Source organism: Primulina tabacum, chromosome 1, assembly GCF_025594145.1.
Source record: "Primulina tabacum isolate GXHZ01 chromosome 1, ASM2559414v2, whole genome shotgun sequence".
NCBI lineage: Eukaryota > Viridiplantae > Streptophyta > Magnoliopsida > Lamiales > Gesneriaceae > Primulina > Primulina tabacum.
Window position 1 is genome coordinate 55,107,725 of NC_134550.1, and position 17,998 is coordinate 55,125,722.

Here is a 17,998-nt window from a genome sequence, read left to right on the forward strand (position 1 = left end):
AGAAATTATTTGCTGTGGTGCAGTGCTAGATTAGTTAATGGAAAATCCCGACATCATGTTACCCTTAAGATAATACCCTAGCACTGCATCTAAAGATGGACATTCGTCCCGTATCAATAATTATGATTTTGCGAGTTTATTTAAAAAAAAGACTATTCATAAATGTCTGCCATTTGATGCATCTCGTTAACGACAGAAGAAAGCAAACCTGGGCTCCAAATGATTTTTTTTTTTGTTTTTAAACAAATAAGTTTTCAATATTATCGATTTCAAATAGTCTCAGTACAACGACTTATTCTCTAGTTGAATTTCAGGGTTCTACCTACAGCAAATTTCATGAATTAGCCACTGTCTTAGGCAAATGACAGCAGCTATATCTTACATGAAATTTCACGATTCAAATTTCAACTTCATTGTACGTACAGCGACTATTGCCGTTGTAGTCATATATCGTTGACTTAGTATGATGAGGTTTGATAGCTTGGCTGCATGGTTAAAATAAGTTGTATCATCGTCACTGGTTATAGCTTTTCATTACAATGATAGACAACTTATACCATAAAATTTATTCACGCATACATTCGACAAGATTCGAACTCGAAATCCAAATACTAGATCAATAAGTAATTGTTACACAACCGATCTGATTCATCCCCATCGTAAGAGTAATCATTTATGCCAATAAATGATTTGGTCCTTGTTGATGTAGGAACAGGTTACAACTTACCGCATTTTACGTGAGGGGACCAAACTGAATTACAAGGAATAGGCAGTCTCCTGCTCGAACTAAAATCTTTCAAAGTTTAAAACATATTTTTTACACATATAATCTTGTTCACACAATGTTTTTCATGATGATCACTTGGTAAAATTTTACTGTTTTGTTTGTTTCGAAAACGATTTATCAACTTTGAAACAGTTGGGGCGAGATTATGTTTCAAGTGCTGGCTGAAAGTAAAAGACATTGACAAATTTTCTGACTTGAAATGCAATTTCGCTTTCAACTTAAATATCTCAGAAAAATTTTTTCCCTTCAATGTCTGGGTATAGCTTTACCCACTAGATCAAGTGGGATATGTTTTTGGGAGTAAAATGTATTCAAAACTTAGGTGATAACGATACTCTAATAGTCTACCCCTCATGCAACAACCAATACATATTCTACCAAAACTCTGAAAACAAGATCATCGTACATTATACATCTCGGGGACATCTATATTCGATTAATTTCTGGTTTTGTGCATTTGATCTTGGGAGTTTGTGTCATGCAAAAAATCATTAGAATGGACTTTCTTTAAAAGATTTCTCCAAAAGATAAGGAAGCAAGAAGATATATATGTACATTTGAAGAACGAGTCACTTTTCAGACATTAATATATATTGTCGATCTCTGGAATCCAACTACCAAAAATTCCTTGATGATAAAATATATGGAGCTTTAAATCATAAATTCATTATGATTTGGACATTGTAGTCCCTACTTTAGGCTCGATAGGTCGAACGAATGGTGGGTTTTAAACCTTCCTTCTGAGCCACTTCTTAGTCTGGTGGCTTTGTAAGAATTTCTAACTTGGCATTAAATGTATATTCCTAAACCAAAGAACATGTAATAAATGTAAACATATCATATCCAAATCTCCAGTGATGACATTAATAATGACTATATATAACTACCTGCGTTTTTCTTACTCGAAGGCAAAATGAGATCTCTGACAAAATGGTTTTATGATCGATCATTGGTTTTTGTAACCCAGTTCATATTATATCTCCAGTGATTTTGATCCATCTTTGCAGTTTTAGTTTCACTACTCATCCTACTCGATCAATATAATCTTATGAAACCAGTCATTGAATTGTGAGGGTTTTCCCGTTGAATATTGGAAAGATTGTTTGCAGGACTCGTAACTTCTCCTAAAGAATTCATTTCTATCATGAAGATAGTTGAGGAAAATTAATTTGAGATTGTATCAGGTATTAAAATGGACTTTAAGATGTCAAGGAAACCAAAGATCTAGTTGAATATGTAGTGGGGACGACCCTAACTTAGCTAGGATGTCCACTCACAGAGCATGGTCTTATGCCTATTATCAAGGGTCATACTAATTACCGTTTATATGTGTTCAACAAGAGACGTGAAAATAAGTTAGATTTGTCTCGTTATATAAAATATACGTGGGTTGGATTGATAATTTTTCACAAAAATGGCGCGGACTTTCTCCAATTCGGGAGTAATATTGGGAAACAAATGTGTCGTTAGATGTTTGTTAACAATTGATTTTGATTGGTTTTTTTTTTTCATTCAATCCGTTTACCTCTTATATTTTATCATTTTTGCACTTGATATGTTATCATTTATACCTCTCTCGATTTTAAATTATAATCAATGTATTGTTAATGCAATTTTCTGGTACAAGAGAACTCGTAGACTTGAAAAGAGCGGGTGATTCTATGCTACATCGAGAGTGTTTTAGATGTATTTTTGTATAAGATGTTCACATGAAATGAAATGATCGCTTAAACATTTTATATAAAATCTATCGCGAGTAGCACTACCGATGTAAGCATAACTCAGAATGAAAAGAGTGTCGCTTTTGCTTTTTTTAACCATGTTGATATTCCCTGCAGCGGCCGTAAAAGTGAAACCGTCACACGAGGTAACAAACAAGTAGGATCCACTGCCTAGCTGCATTAACCATCTTGCCATGCCTACTTAAAGGATAGCTTTTCATGGAGCAATTTTAAACTCAAAACTTTGCTCCACCTTCGTGCATTAATGCTCAAAATTATTCCCAATGTTATAAATTTGCATCTGATTTTTCAGGCATATCTTATATAATCATATATCTCTACATAGAAATTCTTCCCAGATTAATTTGTTGTCATCGTAACCGAAATCGATTCAACATCCATGGAGAATGAAGACAATATGAGTCTTCGTGTTGCCTCGTTTTCGTGTTACCTAGACAGGGATAAAGAAAACTTGGTTCGCCGGATTTCGGCCCAAGAAACACCTCTTGTCATAAACTCAGGAAAAAGTAAGTCCCCTTTAATAAAATCTCCATTCCATGCCAATCTTTCACACTCGAAAGACGCTCAAGATAGCTTAAAAAACGGCCGAACAGATTCATTTTCGTATCTCAACACTTCAGGAGAGAATTTTGTGTTCAAAGTTCCACGGCCAATCCAAGATCCTGTTTCAGCATTCACCTTCTCTCAAGATCACCATTCCAAAGATGGAGAAATCAGTGTTTTTGGCGCTGACAGGTACTTCAACATGAAATTAGAATACACATCAGGGTTGAAAAGAGAATTTAACAAAAATAGGCCCGTAAATCTACCCCGAATCTCTTCGAATGCAGTCCAAGAAACTCGAAGCCTTGCTTCTGAAACGAGTAGCTGGACCAGCCAAACCGAAATGATGAAGAATCTACGAAGAAACTATTCGCAAACTAAGCAGAAAAAATCCACCAGCTGGAGAATTTTCGCCGGCTTTGGTTGCCAGGTGCCTTGTTTCGACAAGAAAAATGTCAAGATCAATGATCAGATCATCCCAAACGGTATCACATACAAGACCTCGAAGGCCGGTCGAACCGGATCAGATCGAATATCCCGTCATCTCACCAAAAACCCGGACCAAGAATCACAAAAAGATTTCATCATAGACAAAATCAAGATCGAAGAAGATAAGTCAGAAGAGGCGAGAAAATCAATCGAAGTGTTTGGATCAAGGATTTCATCAAAGGGAGATATAGCTACGAATTTGGAAAGGAAACTCTCCATGTTAACATGGGACGCAATTCCAGACGGGAAAAGCCATCAGAATAGTATTCCAGCCGCCTCTACTGTCGGAACCAGCACAATAATTTGTGATGATATGGCTAGTGATGCAAGCTCCGATCTATTCGAAATCGATAATATCTCGGGTTGTATAAATCAAATCTTAGCCTCAAAAACAGATCAAGGTGATGTCGTGTCTTGTTGCATGAGTCCTACATCACAATATGCACCAAGTGAAGCCAGTATTCAATGGAGTGTAGTCACGGCAGGCGCCGTAGATTACTCGTCGGTTCTGTCGGACACCGAAGAAAGATGGGTTAGCATTTCAGGCGACATGGTTTCAAGAAACAACAATATGAATCCAAGAAACAGAAACGGAGGGGGCAAGGAAGCACAAAAGATTCGGCCCGGCGGGCTTTTAGGATGCAAGAATCAGAAATCAGTTGATGTTGCTGATCAAACAGTATGTCTCAAGGCTCTGGAAAAAGTAAAACATTAAGGGCTTAATGTCTGAATTATTGGAGGCAGCAACAAAATATGTGAAATTTTTATGTAATTGTTATGGAATGTGTACTTTTTTAATTTATCACCTTAAAAGATTTGAGTTGAATGGTGCTTGCATTTTGCTATTTGTAATATGATTTCTTGATTTTTGAAGAATATATAATTTGTGTTTCATTAGTTAGTGCATTTTTTGTGACACCAAATGATAATTAATCTTATCTTGTCAACTTTCTGATAAAAGGTTTAGGTTTTTCATCTCTAGCGATAAGCTAAGTTATAATGGGAAAATAAATATTTTGGTTTATTTAACTGATCCATTTTGGTTCCAGTCTACTGACTCTTGTCAAAATTTAGTTTTCGTTGACATGTCGATATTTTCCAACGTCACATCAGAACACTCTGGTAAAACATATTACTAGAAGCAAAAAATCGAAGTTGCTACACCAAAGGTTCAAAACCTGCCGAACTTTGAATACTAAAAGTTTATCAAAACTCAAAATAAGACAAGTTAGTTGACAAAAAAAATATTTTCTCATTAATTATTACATGAATAGAAGGTTACCACCCTTGTCTGAGTAATTTCTCCATTAATTAGAAATTTAATTTCACGATGTTTGTCTAGGGTTCTGTAGTTAGTGCAGACGTGACCACATATGCACTCTTGCTTTTGAAAGGTTCTGTACAATGATATCATTTGGAGGGGATTTTAAAATTTATTCCATAAGAATAATCTAATAATTTCAAGAGATGAAATGTAAATTTTTTAAAAATAGTTAAATTTAAAAAATTTAAATTCAATGCAGTAGATGACCTTTTCTTTGGTTTTGCAATTTGGGCAACATTTTTGGCAACCAACGTACGGTATAAAATCTTACACGTTTGCCGTGCATGCATGCAATTAAAAAAGTTGAAGGTCCTACAAAGACACATCTTACTTCAAATCTCCAACCTTTTTATCACATAACGTTGTCTGAATAATTGAATCTCGGGTATATATATATACTAAAAAAATGTACGTAGTTGCACATGAGCAACTAAATTGCTGGAAATATAAGTACGAAATTTTGATAATATTTAAATGAATTAAAATATGGCTAATAGCATTTATTAATTGAAACAAACCAAACCACAAAATCAAAAATCATGACCATAGACAGTATATGAATCGGAGAAGTTATCTTTGTCGTAGTTTGTTATAATATACATATAGCCATTTTGGTATACTCAGCAAGTATATGATCGTCTTTAACATATATTATGTTATTTAAAATCTTCATCTGGGATCTGACATGCTCGTAGTTTACTTTCCTATCAGGACATTTTTTCGGTTTTCTACATTGTTTTTATCCAATAATCTTATTTTCCAAATATTTATTTTATTGTTGAATGATTTTTCAGTTTTTGACGATCATCAACTATAACTCAAAAGAATAAATGTTGTTTTTAGTCATGATTGATTTTTACTTGTGACTAAAAGTATGTATAACCTATATATTCTTCAACAACATAACCAATGAATGGTGCTGTAATTTCTTCAAACATCGTGATATTTGTAATATCGTTTTTATATATTTAGTATCAATATTATCAACATATAGTTATAAGTTTAATAAATTTTTAACAATCATTTCTCAATCAGTGTGAGAAAAAAACTTGAAAATCTTTTCAAATGACTATATCTTAGAACTGTGTCATCGTTTAATTTGACGCAATTCAGGAAAGTCATTTCGTTCTTCATTTTTTAGAAGATTTGGAACAATAATTGCGTGCATCATATCATGGGGATGATATAGTTTCAATCTCATAAACAAAACAAATTTTATTCTATCGAGTTTACATTTTGTTTTATAATATTTTATATATTGTGGAACGACATACAAAATTAATTGTTGTATTTTAAAAATCTTGAGAATGACATGGATAACGTAATTAAGATATGTATATGTTATATCATTCAAATATATATATCAAGGTATTTGTCTTATTCAATATCTCATCTAATAATACAACTATTTAAATTTCATGAGCATCTTATAATAAACAAAATTAATTTGATGAAATATTGTATAATTCAATTTGAATTTCACTATTCGGCTAAGTGAATTTACTTGGCGAGTAGTTCTTTATTTACCATCATATATCTCATGAATTAGTTTGTTAGCTATTTTAACTTAAAAATAGACAAAAACAATCTCTTAGCCACCTCGAAATATATCAAGATAATATTGGAAGAAATAAAGTGCAACCGGCTCAATGTCCCAATTTACTAAAAATTCACAAAATTGATCTATTGTGTCCACAAAGCTTTAGAATTGTTCTCATACCATTAAAGATAGAATGAGAATTATACACAATTTTTTTCATGTATTTCTTTTTCTGAATGAAGAATTTTTTCTTTTTGTTTATTCTTTGAGAAATATTGATATTTTATATGACATCAATATGTTGCAAACCATGAAGTAACAACATAATCACTATATAACCCTTAAAGGTTTACACATACAATTTTCTAATTTCTTCTTCATTGTGCTGTGTTGAAATTTAAATATGAATCATTCTTGATCTTAATATTTTGCTTTAAATACGCCTTCAAATATATATGTATATGTTTCATGTCACTTAGTTAGATCTAATTTCAAATATCTAAAAAAATGTGTTTGAATTATATCATACAGAAATAGGGTCATAGTAATACGCAACATTATTTTTTTAACATGTATTTTCATCCACTATGTTTGTCATAAATTTTTTGTTCAAAATTTGATTCATTTCTTAACTACATGTATGAAGAATCAATAAATTATATAATTCACAGAAATCATATATTACCCTCTTCGTAGAACATAAGACCCAAAATATGTGGCTTTGATTAGTGTACTCTCATACATATTTTCATATAAACAACAAGACAAATAATAGAATATCAGAAAAATCAATTGCCGCCAACAATACTGAACTAAATGAATTTAAAAAATTCATGACACAAACAATCTCCGTAAAAAAATTATAACTCAAAGTTAAAAAATAATTTATTTAGTACAATAACAAAGAAATTGAAGTATATACGAGCAACAAAGCATAAATCACTCTCAAATTAAATACTAACTCATATTATTCAAAATTTTTATAAATTTTTCAATATATTTTTTTAAATAAAGTGAAGACGACTTATTAACGTCATGGTTTCATAAATATTTTATTTTTAAAAAAACACACAAAGGAAAAAATGGTGCCTCAAAATCATCATGAAAAATCATTTAATAAAACCTTAAGAAATAGAAATATAATACGAAGTCACACAATTTTCCTTAAATCAAAGAAAAATATTAGACCGTTGAAAAAATATATCTGGCAACGACAAAACATACTTTAACTTGTGATACAATTAAAAATTAGAATCATTCATAATCATTTAATTAGAACAAAATCGTATGCCAAAAATCTACTTGATATTATCTCTTTTAACAATTTATCCATGTTGTTCTTCCACCAGAAGACTCATAGATCCATTAATTTTTTTAGTCAACCTATAAATTTCACAATAAATAATCTACAAAAATAATATAATTAAGCACATAAAAACTCAAATTCAAATACTTTCAATCAAGTTAAATAAAAAATTTTGATTAGGGGATAATACTAATGTTGTAAAAATTTTGATATACTGATTTATAGACAGAAGTCTGAAAATATATTTGTCGCAATAAATAAAAAAATATTATCTCTTTATATTCTGAGATATAAGCTAAAAACAAAGAAATATTTCATCATTTTTAATATTTTCTAAGTCGCTTCAAACTAAGTAATCTAAGAAAACTGAAAATATGTATTATGTGTTTAAGAATTAACAAAATATCTCAAGCAAAAAAAAAAATAATCATTTTTGTGGAATATATGCTTTTGTTTTATATTTTCTTTCGGTGAATAAACAAATCACATAAGAAATCCAAACAACATGATCAATACACATGATCAATACAAACGACATATAACACCAAAATATGTAATTCTATGTTAAAAAAACTCATCTCATTGCAAGAATACAAAATGATCAAATGAAGTATATTATTTAGTAATATTTATTTAGCTGCATATATAAAAAAATTGACTAAATAACTTAAAAACAGTTTTTGGACTTACATACAAATATTTCTCTCAATCATGTATCTCTATTGACATATAAAGAGTTTGAAAATAACTTTATTCTAAATGGGAGAAAGAAGTTTTATATAACCTTAATATTTATTGATAATTTATTTTTAATTCAATCCGACTCATCTCCCTTCATCTGCCCATTATTACCTATCATCAATATGGTAGATATTTTTCATGAATTTGACGGAAATGTATAATTTAGTAATTAAAATTAAATTTAAAAGTAAATTAAAACAATAATTAGGTTGATTGAGTTAAGTACACTATTAATGATCTTATTAAACTAACATAAAAAATGGCTTAAATAACATCATGGACATGAAAAATTGTAAAACAAAAAATGGTAAAATGGTAAAGTTACAAATGAAAATCATATATTTAATAGATAATATTTATTTAACATCATATATCAAAAATTGACTAAATAACTTAAATGTTTATATTGAAATCACCTACATACAAATATTTTCTCTCAATCACATATATTTGTTGATACACAAGTAGGCATAAAATATCTCTATTGTAAATGGGAAGAAGATGTTTTATATGAAATTAATATTTTTTAATTATTTAATTTTTTTCAATGCCACTCATCTACATTCGTCTTCCTATTATTACTTTAATGTTCGCAATATTAATAATTTTTTTAATGTATAACATCATGAGAGTGATTTTTTATTAATTTGATGTCATTGTAAATTAATTTGATTGAGTTAAGTACACTATTAATAATTATCATATTAAACTAACATGAAAAATGACTTAAAAAACCCCATGAACATGACAAAATATAAAACAAATGAAAGAGTAAAAAAGAAAACTCACAAATAAAAGTTAAGTACACTATTAATAAACATATTAAATTAACATAGAAAATTACTTAAAGAACCAAATGAACATGACAATATAAAATAAATAAAAAGGTAAAAAAGTAAGCTCACAATTCAAACTCATATATTTATAATAGTAATATATATATATATATGTGTGTGTGTGTGAGTGTGTGTGTTCGGATAGAAGAAAATATTATTGACTTGTGAGACCGTCTCACGAGAGTTTTTGTGTATATGTAAACTCCTATGTGTCCTCCAAGTACGATTTTCTCGTAACAATCTAGCGGATAACGGTGCCACGAAATATATATCAGTTTTGATATCCTGCACACCTACCGTGCACACCTTTGTGAGCACCGATGAGGTGTCACTCGTCCATTGGATGCGCAATTTTTCTATATTTCATCACATCCAATGGGCGAGTGACACTTCATCGGTGCTCACAAAGGTGTGCACGGTAGGTGTGTAAGATATCAAAACTATTCAACACAATATGATTAATCACTTATTCGTTAAAGTTATTTTCATAAATGGATGAAGGCTTTAATTATCTCAGCCTCCAAACATTGATTTGCCTTATATGTAACAATATAGAAAATAAATGTATTTGAGGCACAACATATATGTGAATGCGGAGTAGGTCTCTTGTGACGGGTCAACTCTACTCATATTTATAATAAAAAGTAATATTTCACCGATAACTCGTATAAAAGATCTGTCTCACAAAATTGACTCATAAAACCATCTTACAAGCGTTGTTTTAATGAATGTGACCACCTTCACCAACAACATTGAATTCCCAACAGCCCCGATAAGGAAAGCAGGGAAGCCTGTCTAATGTCTTCCTTCATTGTCACTAAACAATTCATTATTTGCAATATTATATATCCATCATAACCAAATAAAATTCGAGTATTCATATGAAAGGAAGAAGCTTGAATGAATTTATCGAATTACACAATAAATTTTTATGTAAAATATAATTTTTTCCCTATAATATTTTAGATATATTAATTAAGTGGAGATGACAAATTAAAGGTTCAATAATTTTAAAAAAAATGTTTTGGAGTAAGTGACAAAATGTTGAATATGTCACAAGTAGATCAAAGTAAGTTTTATCAAAGGCAAAGCTAGAGGTCCCCGGAATGAGAATGTTCTTGCGGGACAACCTTCTTTAATGGTTTGGGGTAAAATTAATCGTGTTACAATTCTTGGACCACTTTGTTTAATGACAAAATAATTTTTTTTTAAAAAAATATATCCTAAAATATGATATTTGAAATATATTTAAGATATTTCACATGTTATTTAATTAGTTTGTCTTATTGTCACTTCTCAAAAAATGTCCCGTCGTTGTAATGAATATCATCCCCATTCTAGATTTTAAAATATCGTGCACAAATTATGTGATGGTCGTAAACAAATAATGCATTTTCATATATATATATATATATGTATATATATATATATGTGAGATGGGTAAATCCTATCTATATTCACAATAAAAAGTAACACTCTTAGCATAAAAGACAATATTTTTTCATAGAAGACCCAAATGAAAGATTTGTCTCACAAAATACTACTCGTGAGACCGTCTCACAGTAGGTTTTTGCCTATGAAAAATTACGTTCAATTATTAGCTTTCCTTTTGAGAGTAAATTTTCTGATCGGCCCAAACAAAAAGGGAGGTATCAAAGAAAAAAAAAAGAAAATTTAATCGAGCTCCCTCACTGGACCGGCTACTCGCGAGCCTAATATTTAGCTGGATTTTAGGGCTCTGTGGGCCTCGTTCAAAGTTGGGTTATGGCCTTGCTACTGAATTCTAATAGTCCGGAATTATGAAGGGCTTTTTTTATATATAATAAAAAAGAAGGTTATATTGCTAATAAATACGCTCATTTGAAATTCTTCTCCTAATTTTTTTTCTCAAATCGATATCTTTCTATTCAAATGCAACTTTAGAGTACAGTCGAGGATATAAATTTGAAATTTATGGACTTCAATTTTTGTTATATTGTTAACAACTAAATAAAATATCAGATGTTAAATTCATACCCTACTTATTTAAACATTAATTACACAAAATATAATGAATTTCAAATGACATCGATATTGTGTGAATATGAATCTATCATATTTAACATGAAATATTATATAAACATGCAAGAATTGGATTTAAAATTTATGATGATGTTTATCTAAAACAAAAAAAATTATATTTAAAATTAATGAATTTGAAATACATCAATTCAACCACAACTTTATATTAAATCATGTAGATGTATTTGTTAAATAAAAATCCACTTCTAGTGACAATAATAAAATTTCTTATATTTTTATAAAGAAACATTGCAGGATCATGGGGTATAAAATACAAACTTATCCATCTAGTGTGTAATTCAAACCATTTAACTAACGAATAGTTATATAGTGAGACAGTCTCAAATATTTATATCAATGAGATGGGTCGATCCGATCTATATTTGTAGTGAAAATTAATACTTTTGGAGACAGTCTCAAATATTTATATCAATGAGATGGGTCGATCCGATCTATATTTGTAGTGGAAAATTAATATTTTTGACATCAAAAATATTAATTTTTCATAAGTCGGGTTGGGTCCGAGTCCACTTACATTCCATTTGTTGAATTAAAGTATAGTCCGTTATGAAATTCATTCTTCAAGTACACCCAACTTGCTATTCAAAAAATCCATTACTGTCGAATATCATTGGCAATGCATATATAACTTATAGAGATGAACTCGATCCTACATATATAACCGAAGTCTGATTTTCAAGATTATCCGACTCGACGAACCAATGACATATCGATATCGTTTATCATATATCGAACGCGATAATATATATCAAAGATTTGAATGTCCTTTGGCATACTTATATGTGATTTTTATTATAAATAATTAATGTATGTGGATGATAGATAGTACAATAACAATCTTGATGATTTTAATACATGAAAAAAACATAATATAAAAAATAAAACAATGTTTGAGCTGTCATCTTCACGAAAAGAGGGGCAAAGCTAGTGGTCTCAAAAGGAGCAGCATTGTCTACAGATCCACTAAAGCCATCACATGGGAACAGAAACTGATCTATTTTGGTTACATGTATGTCTAACTCCAATCTTTTGAATTTCTTTGTTGCTGTGTCTATATATATATATATACACACACAGTACGTCTTCTTCTCGTGAGATGGATGAGATCTGTTAGACAGGTCAACCCTACTCATATTTACAATAATAAGTAATATTTTTGACATAAAAAATATTACTTTTTCATAAATAACCCAAGTATATACATACATATATATATATATATATTATATAATTATATATATGGAATTATAAATTTGTTGAATGAGAGGAATATAACTGAGTGAAAAGTGCTGTATATAGATACATTTCATTCACTTGACACGTATATTTAATATAACATGTGCCGGTCAACATTCCTGATCAGTCTCGTTAATTAATTTATCCAGCTTCAAGTTAGCAGTTACTGATAACAAAGTTTGTTGTTTATGATCTATAAATTCTGACCAGTTGGGTGACTATATATTTTCATTATCTATCTACATGAATATGAGAGACTCCAGGAATTTTGGGAAAAACAAATACAAAGAAATAATAATCATGCAAAGTCGTATTTTTTGGTATTGTATGATTGTCTCGGTAAGATTTTGTTTTTTTTAATGTTGTCAAATTTCAATCTTAAACTATTATTTTTTGTTACGACAATTTATTCTTTTTTTAACATGACTCTGATATATCTACGATAGTTTTATCCATGCATATGTGAAAGAATCAGACAATCGGCGGGTTAGCTAACAACGATGGAAAATAATGAAATTTCGTGGGACCCCTCATTTAACTATTTCGAATTTAAGAGTACAGTGGTATTAACAAAGTTTTATAACATAAAAAAACGGATTAATTAATTAATACATGTTCATTGAAGTCGTTCGGCGTAACATCGACCACAAGTTGATTCTATGCTATTCAATTGGTATAGCTGTGACTTTTCAATTGGTATAGGCTCTCACAACACACAAATGAGCGGTAGATACGTCGACCTGATGAATTTCACCTGGTATGACATCTCCTTTTTCAATGTTACACTCTAATATAGACTTAGTTTCGATAATTATATATATATAACTTTAATAAAAGTTATAGTTGGTGGTAAAAGTACAAGTCAAAAATATTTTAAACCGTACAACAACTGAATCGACATGATTCGATCGCTTTATCTAACAGAAATGATTATTGCACATCAACAATCTCTCTCACAGTAATTACACTCATTGCAATTAACGAGAATCGAAATCATTACCTTGACTCTGCTACCAACTGTAGGACTTAACGTTTGCTGCTTTATCAAATACTATAGATTGTGGTAATAATACAACTCAAATTTTTTAAATCATACAATGGCACAAACAATATGGTTCGATCACTTTACTCAATAGAGATAATGATTGTACCTCAATAATATATATAAGATATATCTACGTAGGTATAATGAGCACCAACAAACATTTATATATATATATATGTGTGTGTGTGTGTATAATGAACACCGACAAACATTTCTGCACCGCTTTACTTGAGATCCTTATAATTTTTTTTATCAAATTCATAATTATTTATGTGCTAGAACTCCTCTATATGTTACAGCAGAGATGTTTTATTTTCCATACACACAGTTCTTGTACGGGACTCTGTTTTTCAATGTCCCATCACTATGATTTTTATTTAAATGTATTGTGGCTACTATTATATATATGTGTGTGTGTGTGTAATAACGAATGAATAAAATATACGACATTACCTGCCATTCTAAATTCCAATTGGTAGATGCATATATGCCAGTCTAGCAGCCATACCATTTTAATCCTAAATCTCAACAAAAGACATGTCCAGTTAAATTAAATATGTTGGCTGATCCAACCAAATTTTTTAAAAAAAAATTGATCAAAACTCGATTTCAATAATATCGAGACGTCCATTATGATTTAATTTTAAAATCCTATTAAATATTTTTAAAAAAAACCATTGGCCTCGGTCGAATTGTACTTACAACCAATCATACTATTTGAAAATCCAAAAGAACGCAATTCAAAATCTGAAAATCGTAAATCATCCAACCAAATCTAAAACTAGTATTTTTCAAAATAAAGCATAAACTCTTAAATATCTCAAAACCACTCAAAGCATCATAAGTCATAAAATCTTTAAAGTAAACTTCAATCATAAACGTAATTTTGCGGAAAAATAGCGACGGTCCTCGGGTTGTGTGCACCTTCTGTCCAGCTAGTTCAACCATTAAATCTTCCATCAATATCATGCTCACCTGCATCGATCACATCTGGTGAGTCTATTGACTCAGCAAACCTTAATCATGATAGCAAGTATTACATATACATTCACAAGCAACAGTGAAAATACTTTTAATAAAATAGCTTTTCATGAACGTAACTTTAAACATTTTTCTTTTCATCATATGCTTTTTCTTTTCATCATATACGCATATGTTTCCCTTGTTATTGAATTCAGATCCTCAATTGTGACTTTCGTATTAGCTGTAGGTCGATGGATCCATCTACATATTATCACTGTACCGGGCGACGGGGACATCAACGACACTCTCACCTGTCAACTGAGCATTGACTTTACATATCATCATATCATTTCGATGAAAATACGATCGTCGGGTTCTCTCTGGGGCCTTCTCCCGTAAACAGGCTCCCTCTGGGGCCTTTTCCCTCACGATATCCCCAATCATATAATCGTATCATCGTATTAGTTACAATCAATTCAACTCCTTCAAATTTTCATATTTTCATCATTTATAAAAATTCATTCATATATAACTCATTTTCATTTGAACCAAGCATACAACATATCTTTTAGCATTAACGTTTCATCATAAAATTTCAAAAACATTTAAAATAAACATTTTAACATTTATTACAACATTCAGGACACTGCCAGGATGTCTAACATTTTTCAGGTGTAAAATGATCATTTTGCCCATGAAACCCTAACTTTCTCAATTTATATCCTTAGATCTTAAACGACAACCCAAATCCATCTAAACTTAACATAATACTTTAAAATTAGCCCATAAATATTTTTAGACTTAAACATAAGCTCCTTGACCAATTTCTCAATTCGTTTTAAAATTTAAATCTATGTCTCGATTTTAACCTGATTCGACTCGAAACTTAATCAAAACTTACCAAATTTGTCCCATAGCTTAACAACACCTAACCATACCTTATAAAACTGAATTAAAGCCATTTATAACCCTTGAACAACCCTACCAGCCTACTGGATTTTTTTGCACCAATTTATCGAACCCTAGCCCTAACCAACCCTCATGTCATTTGATCCTAGACCCTAACTATCATGTCCAGACCCTAACCAACCCTCTTAGGACCATGACTGACCCATAGAGACCTTGCTAGACTGAGCTTAAATGACCTATAACCCATAGCTCCTCAAACCCGACCCTAGAAGCCTTGGGCGCCCATGCCTCACGCTACAGCCCCTTTCTCTTCGTACCAGCATTCCCTGAAGCCATCTAGGACCATGACTAGACCTTATTAGGACCCCTGGACATGCCCCAATAGCAGCTCATAGCCGTGCCCTTCTAGAACTCCAATTCAAAAACCCTAGTTCCTTAAAATCCAAATTTTCGTTCAATATTTTTGACCTACCTGTACAGCCTTAAACATGCACCTAAAGACCCTTAAACATATTGAAAATTGTCCCTTTCCATTGCTCTACCATGACAACCTCTTTGTGCATCATAAACAAGAGTTAAAAAAGATGAAAAATCTAGTTTTGTTCATGTTATGCCATAAAAACGAAAATAAAATAAGTATATCATGTTTTTCATGCAAATATGTATCAAAACATATAATATGGTATGAAAGATGAGTGAAGGAAGATTAAGGCGTGCCTTAGCGTATTTCACGCACGAAAAACAACTTGCGATGCGAGGGACGTTGACGAGGGGAAGACCTTGCTGAAATTTCAAGCTTTCGCGTGATTTCTCCTTCAAAAACTTTCATGTGTGCGTGTGTCTAGGCCGATGAAGAGTCATTGTGTGTGTTTGTGTGATGTGTGCGTGAGTTATGAAGGTTTGATGAGGGTTTGATGGCTTTATATTTTAATTAAAATACATGGTGCAAGCTTAGTCCCGTTAACCTAGTATATTAGGCCCATTAAGTCCATCATATAATATTTAAATTATTTTATTTAGGAAAGTTTGTGAAAATATTAGTCGAGTTCTCAAAAAGTACCTATTTTTATCGAAAATCGATTACCAGTTTAAAATATGACTTGGCGTATAAAAACACCTCATTTTCGAAAATACCTATTAAAATATATCATATATTAAATAATTAAAAATTATCATTTAATAAAAATATTTTTCCCTTATATGATCCCCGATATTCGTTCCTCGATTGCGTCTCGAATAACGTTTAAAAAACATATTTTTATGTATTCTAGTAGAAAACTACATTTTAAACATGTAAACATGCCTACCACAATCAATTCATGCAATTAAAACAATTTATTTAAAATACATAAGAAATTTGATAACTTACATGCACGTGGTTCACGTGTATTTTCAAATTTTCGGGACGTTACAAATATAAATGACCAAAATTATAAATATATAAATTTTGACGTAACAAAATTTTCATGGTGTTGAACTATTAAGTGCACATAAAAACAAGGTTTGATAAATACGTTTGGAGACATTATCTATATGGAGAAAACATGAAATACTAATTTTTTCAAATGAGAAGATTCATTCATACGTATTATTTAAATTATAATGGTTCTCTTGTAAATTGAATAATGGTTAATTGCTAAGAGCAATGATTAAGAATGTAAAGGCAACAAAAAGAATGCTTAGTTATTGATTATAAATAAATGATTAAGGCTAAACAAATGACCAAAAAGCAAAGGAAACCATTACTACTTGAATGGAGGAGGCCACCATTTCTCAATCCCCTTATCAACAAAAACATCTTTTTTTTCTATATTTCTTTTGGGGAAAAAAAAATCAATGTCTGAAATTTTATCTTTCACATCGATTATTTGTAGTATAAGCAGTAATCATATCACCCTATGCACACTATATTTCAACTTTATATAATTACTTCTATTAATAATTACTATAATATTAAGAATTTTGTACTTCTAAATTGAAGATATAATATTTAATATATTTCACAACGTAAGACTAGGAAATTTACTCGATTATATCTACCTATCATTATATATTTTACCTCGTACGACATTTGCTCACTAGGATTTCAGCACGCGATCTATTTGATGGATTAAAGGAAAAAAATTAATTGGTATACATGCTTCATATTTGTAGTAGTACTAAACTAAATAAAAGATATATCCTTTTAAATTACAGTGGAAATAAACTTCATTGTACATAATTCCGAAAATGGATTTAAAAATTCGATAAAACTTTAAAATCTGATTTATTATTTTCAGACATATTACAATAACAAACAACCCAAGTCAAATCGCAACAGAAGATAATAAGGAAAAAACTTGTATGAGACGGTCTCACGGATCGTATTTTGTGATACATATATCTTATTTGAGTAATCAATGAAAAACTATTATTTATTATGCTAAGAGTGTTACTTTTTATTGTGAATATTGGT

The 17,998-nt window shown here is 30.5% G+C and overlaps 1 protein-coding gene across 1 annotated transcript; it reads left to right on the plus strand.

The window, feature by feature from the left end:
- Positions 1 to 2,734: 2,734 nt before the first annotated feature.
- LOC142551213 (protein PHYTOCHROME KINASE SUBSTRATE 3-like) lies at positions 2,735 to 4,456 on the plus strand. The gene has a single exon (XM_075660324.1). It carries the CDS (start codon positions 2,909 to 2,911, stop codon positions 4,274 to 4,276), a length of 1,368 nt encoding a protein of 455 aa, XP_075516439.1. The 5' UTR covers positions 2,735 to 2,908; the 3' UTR covers positions 4,277 to 4,456.
- The last annotated feature ends 13,542 nt before the right edge of the window (positions 4,457 to 17,998 follow it).

What these genes read in the sequence shown, in the direction of transcription:
- LOC142551213 (XM_075660324.1), top strand. Translation starts at nt 2,909, where the DNA reads ATGGAGAATGAAGACAATATGAGTCTTCGTGTTGCCTCGTTTTCGTGT.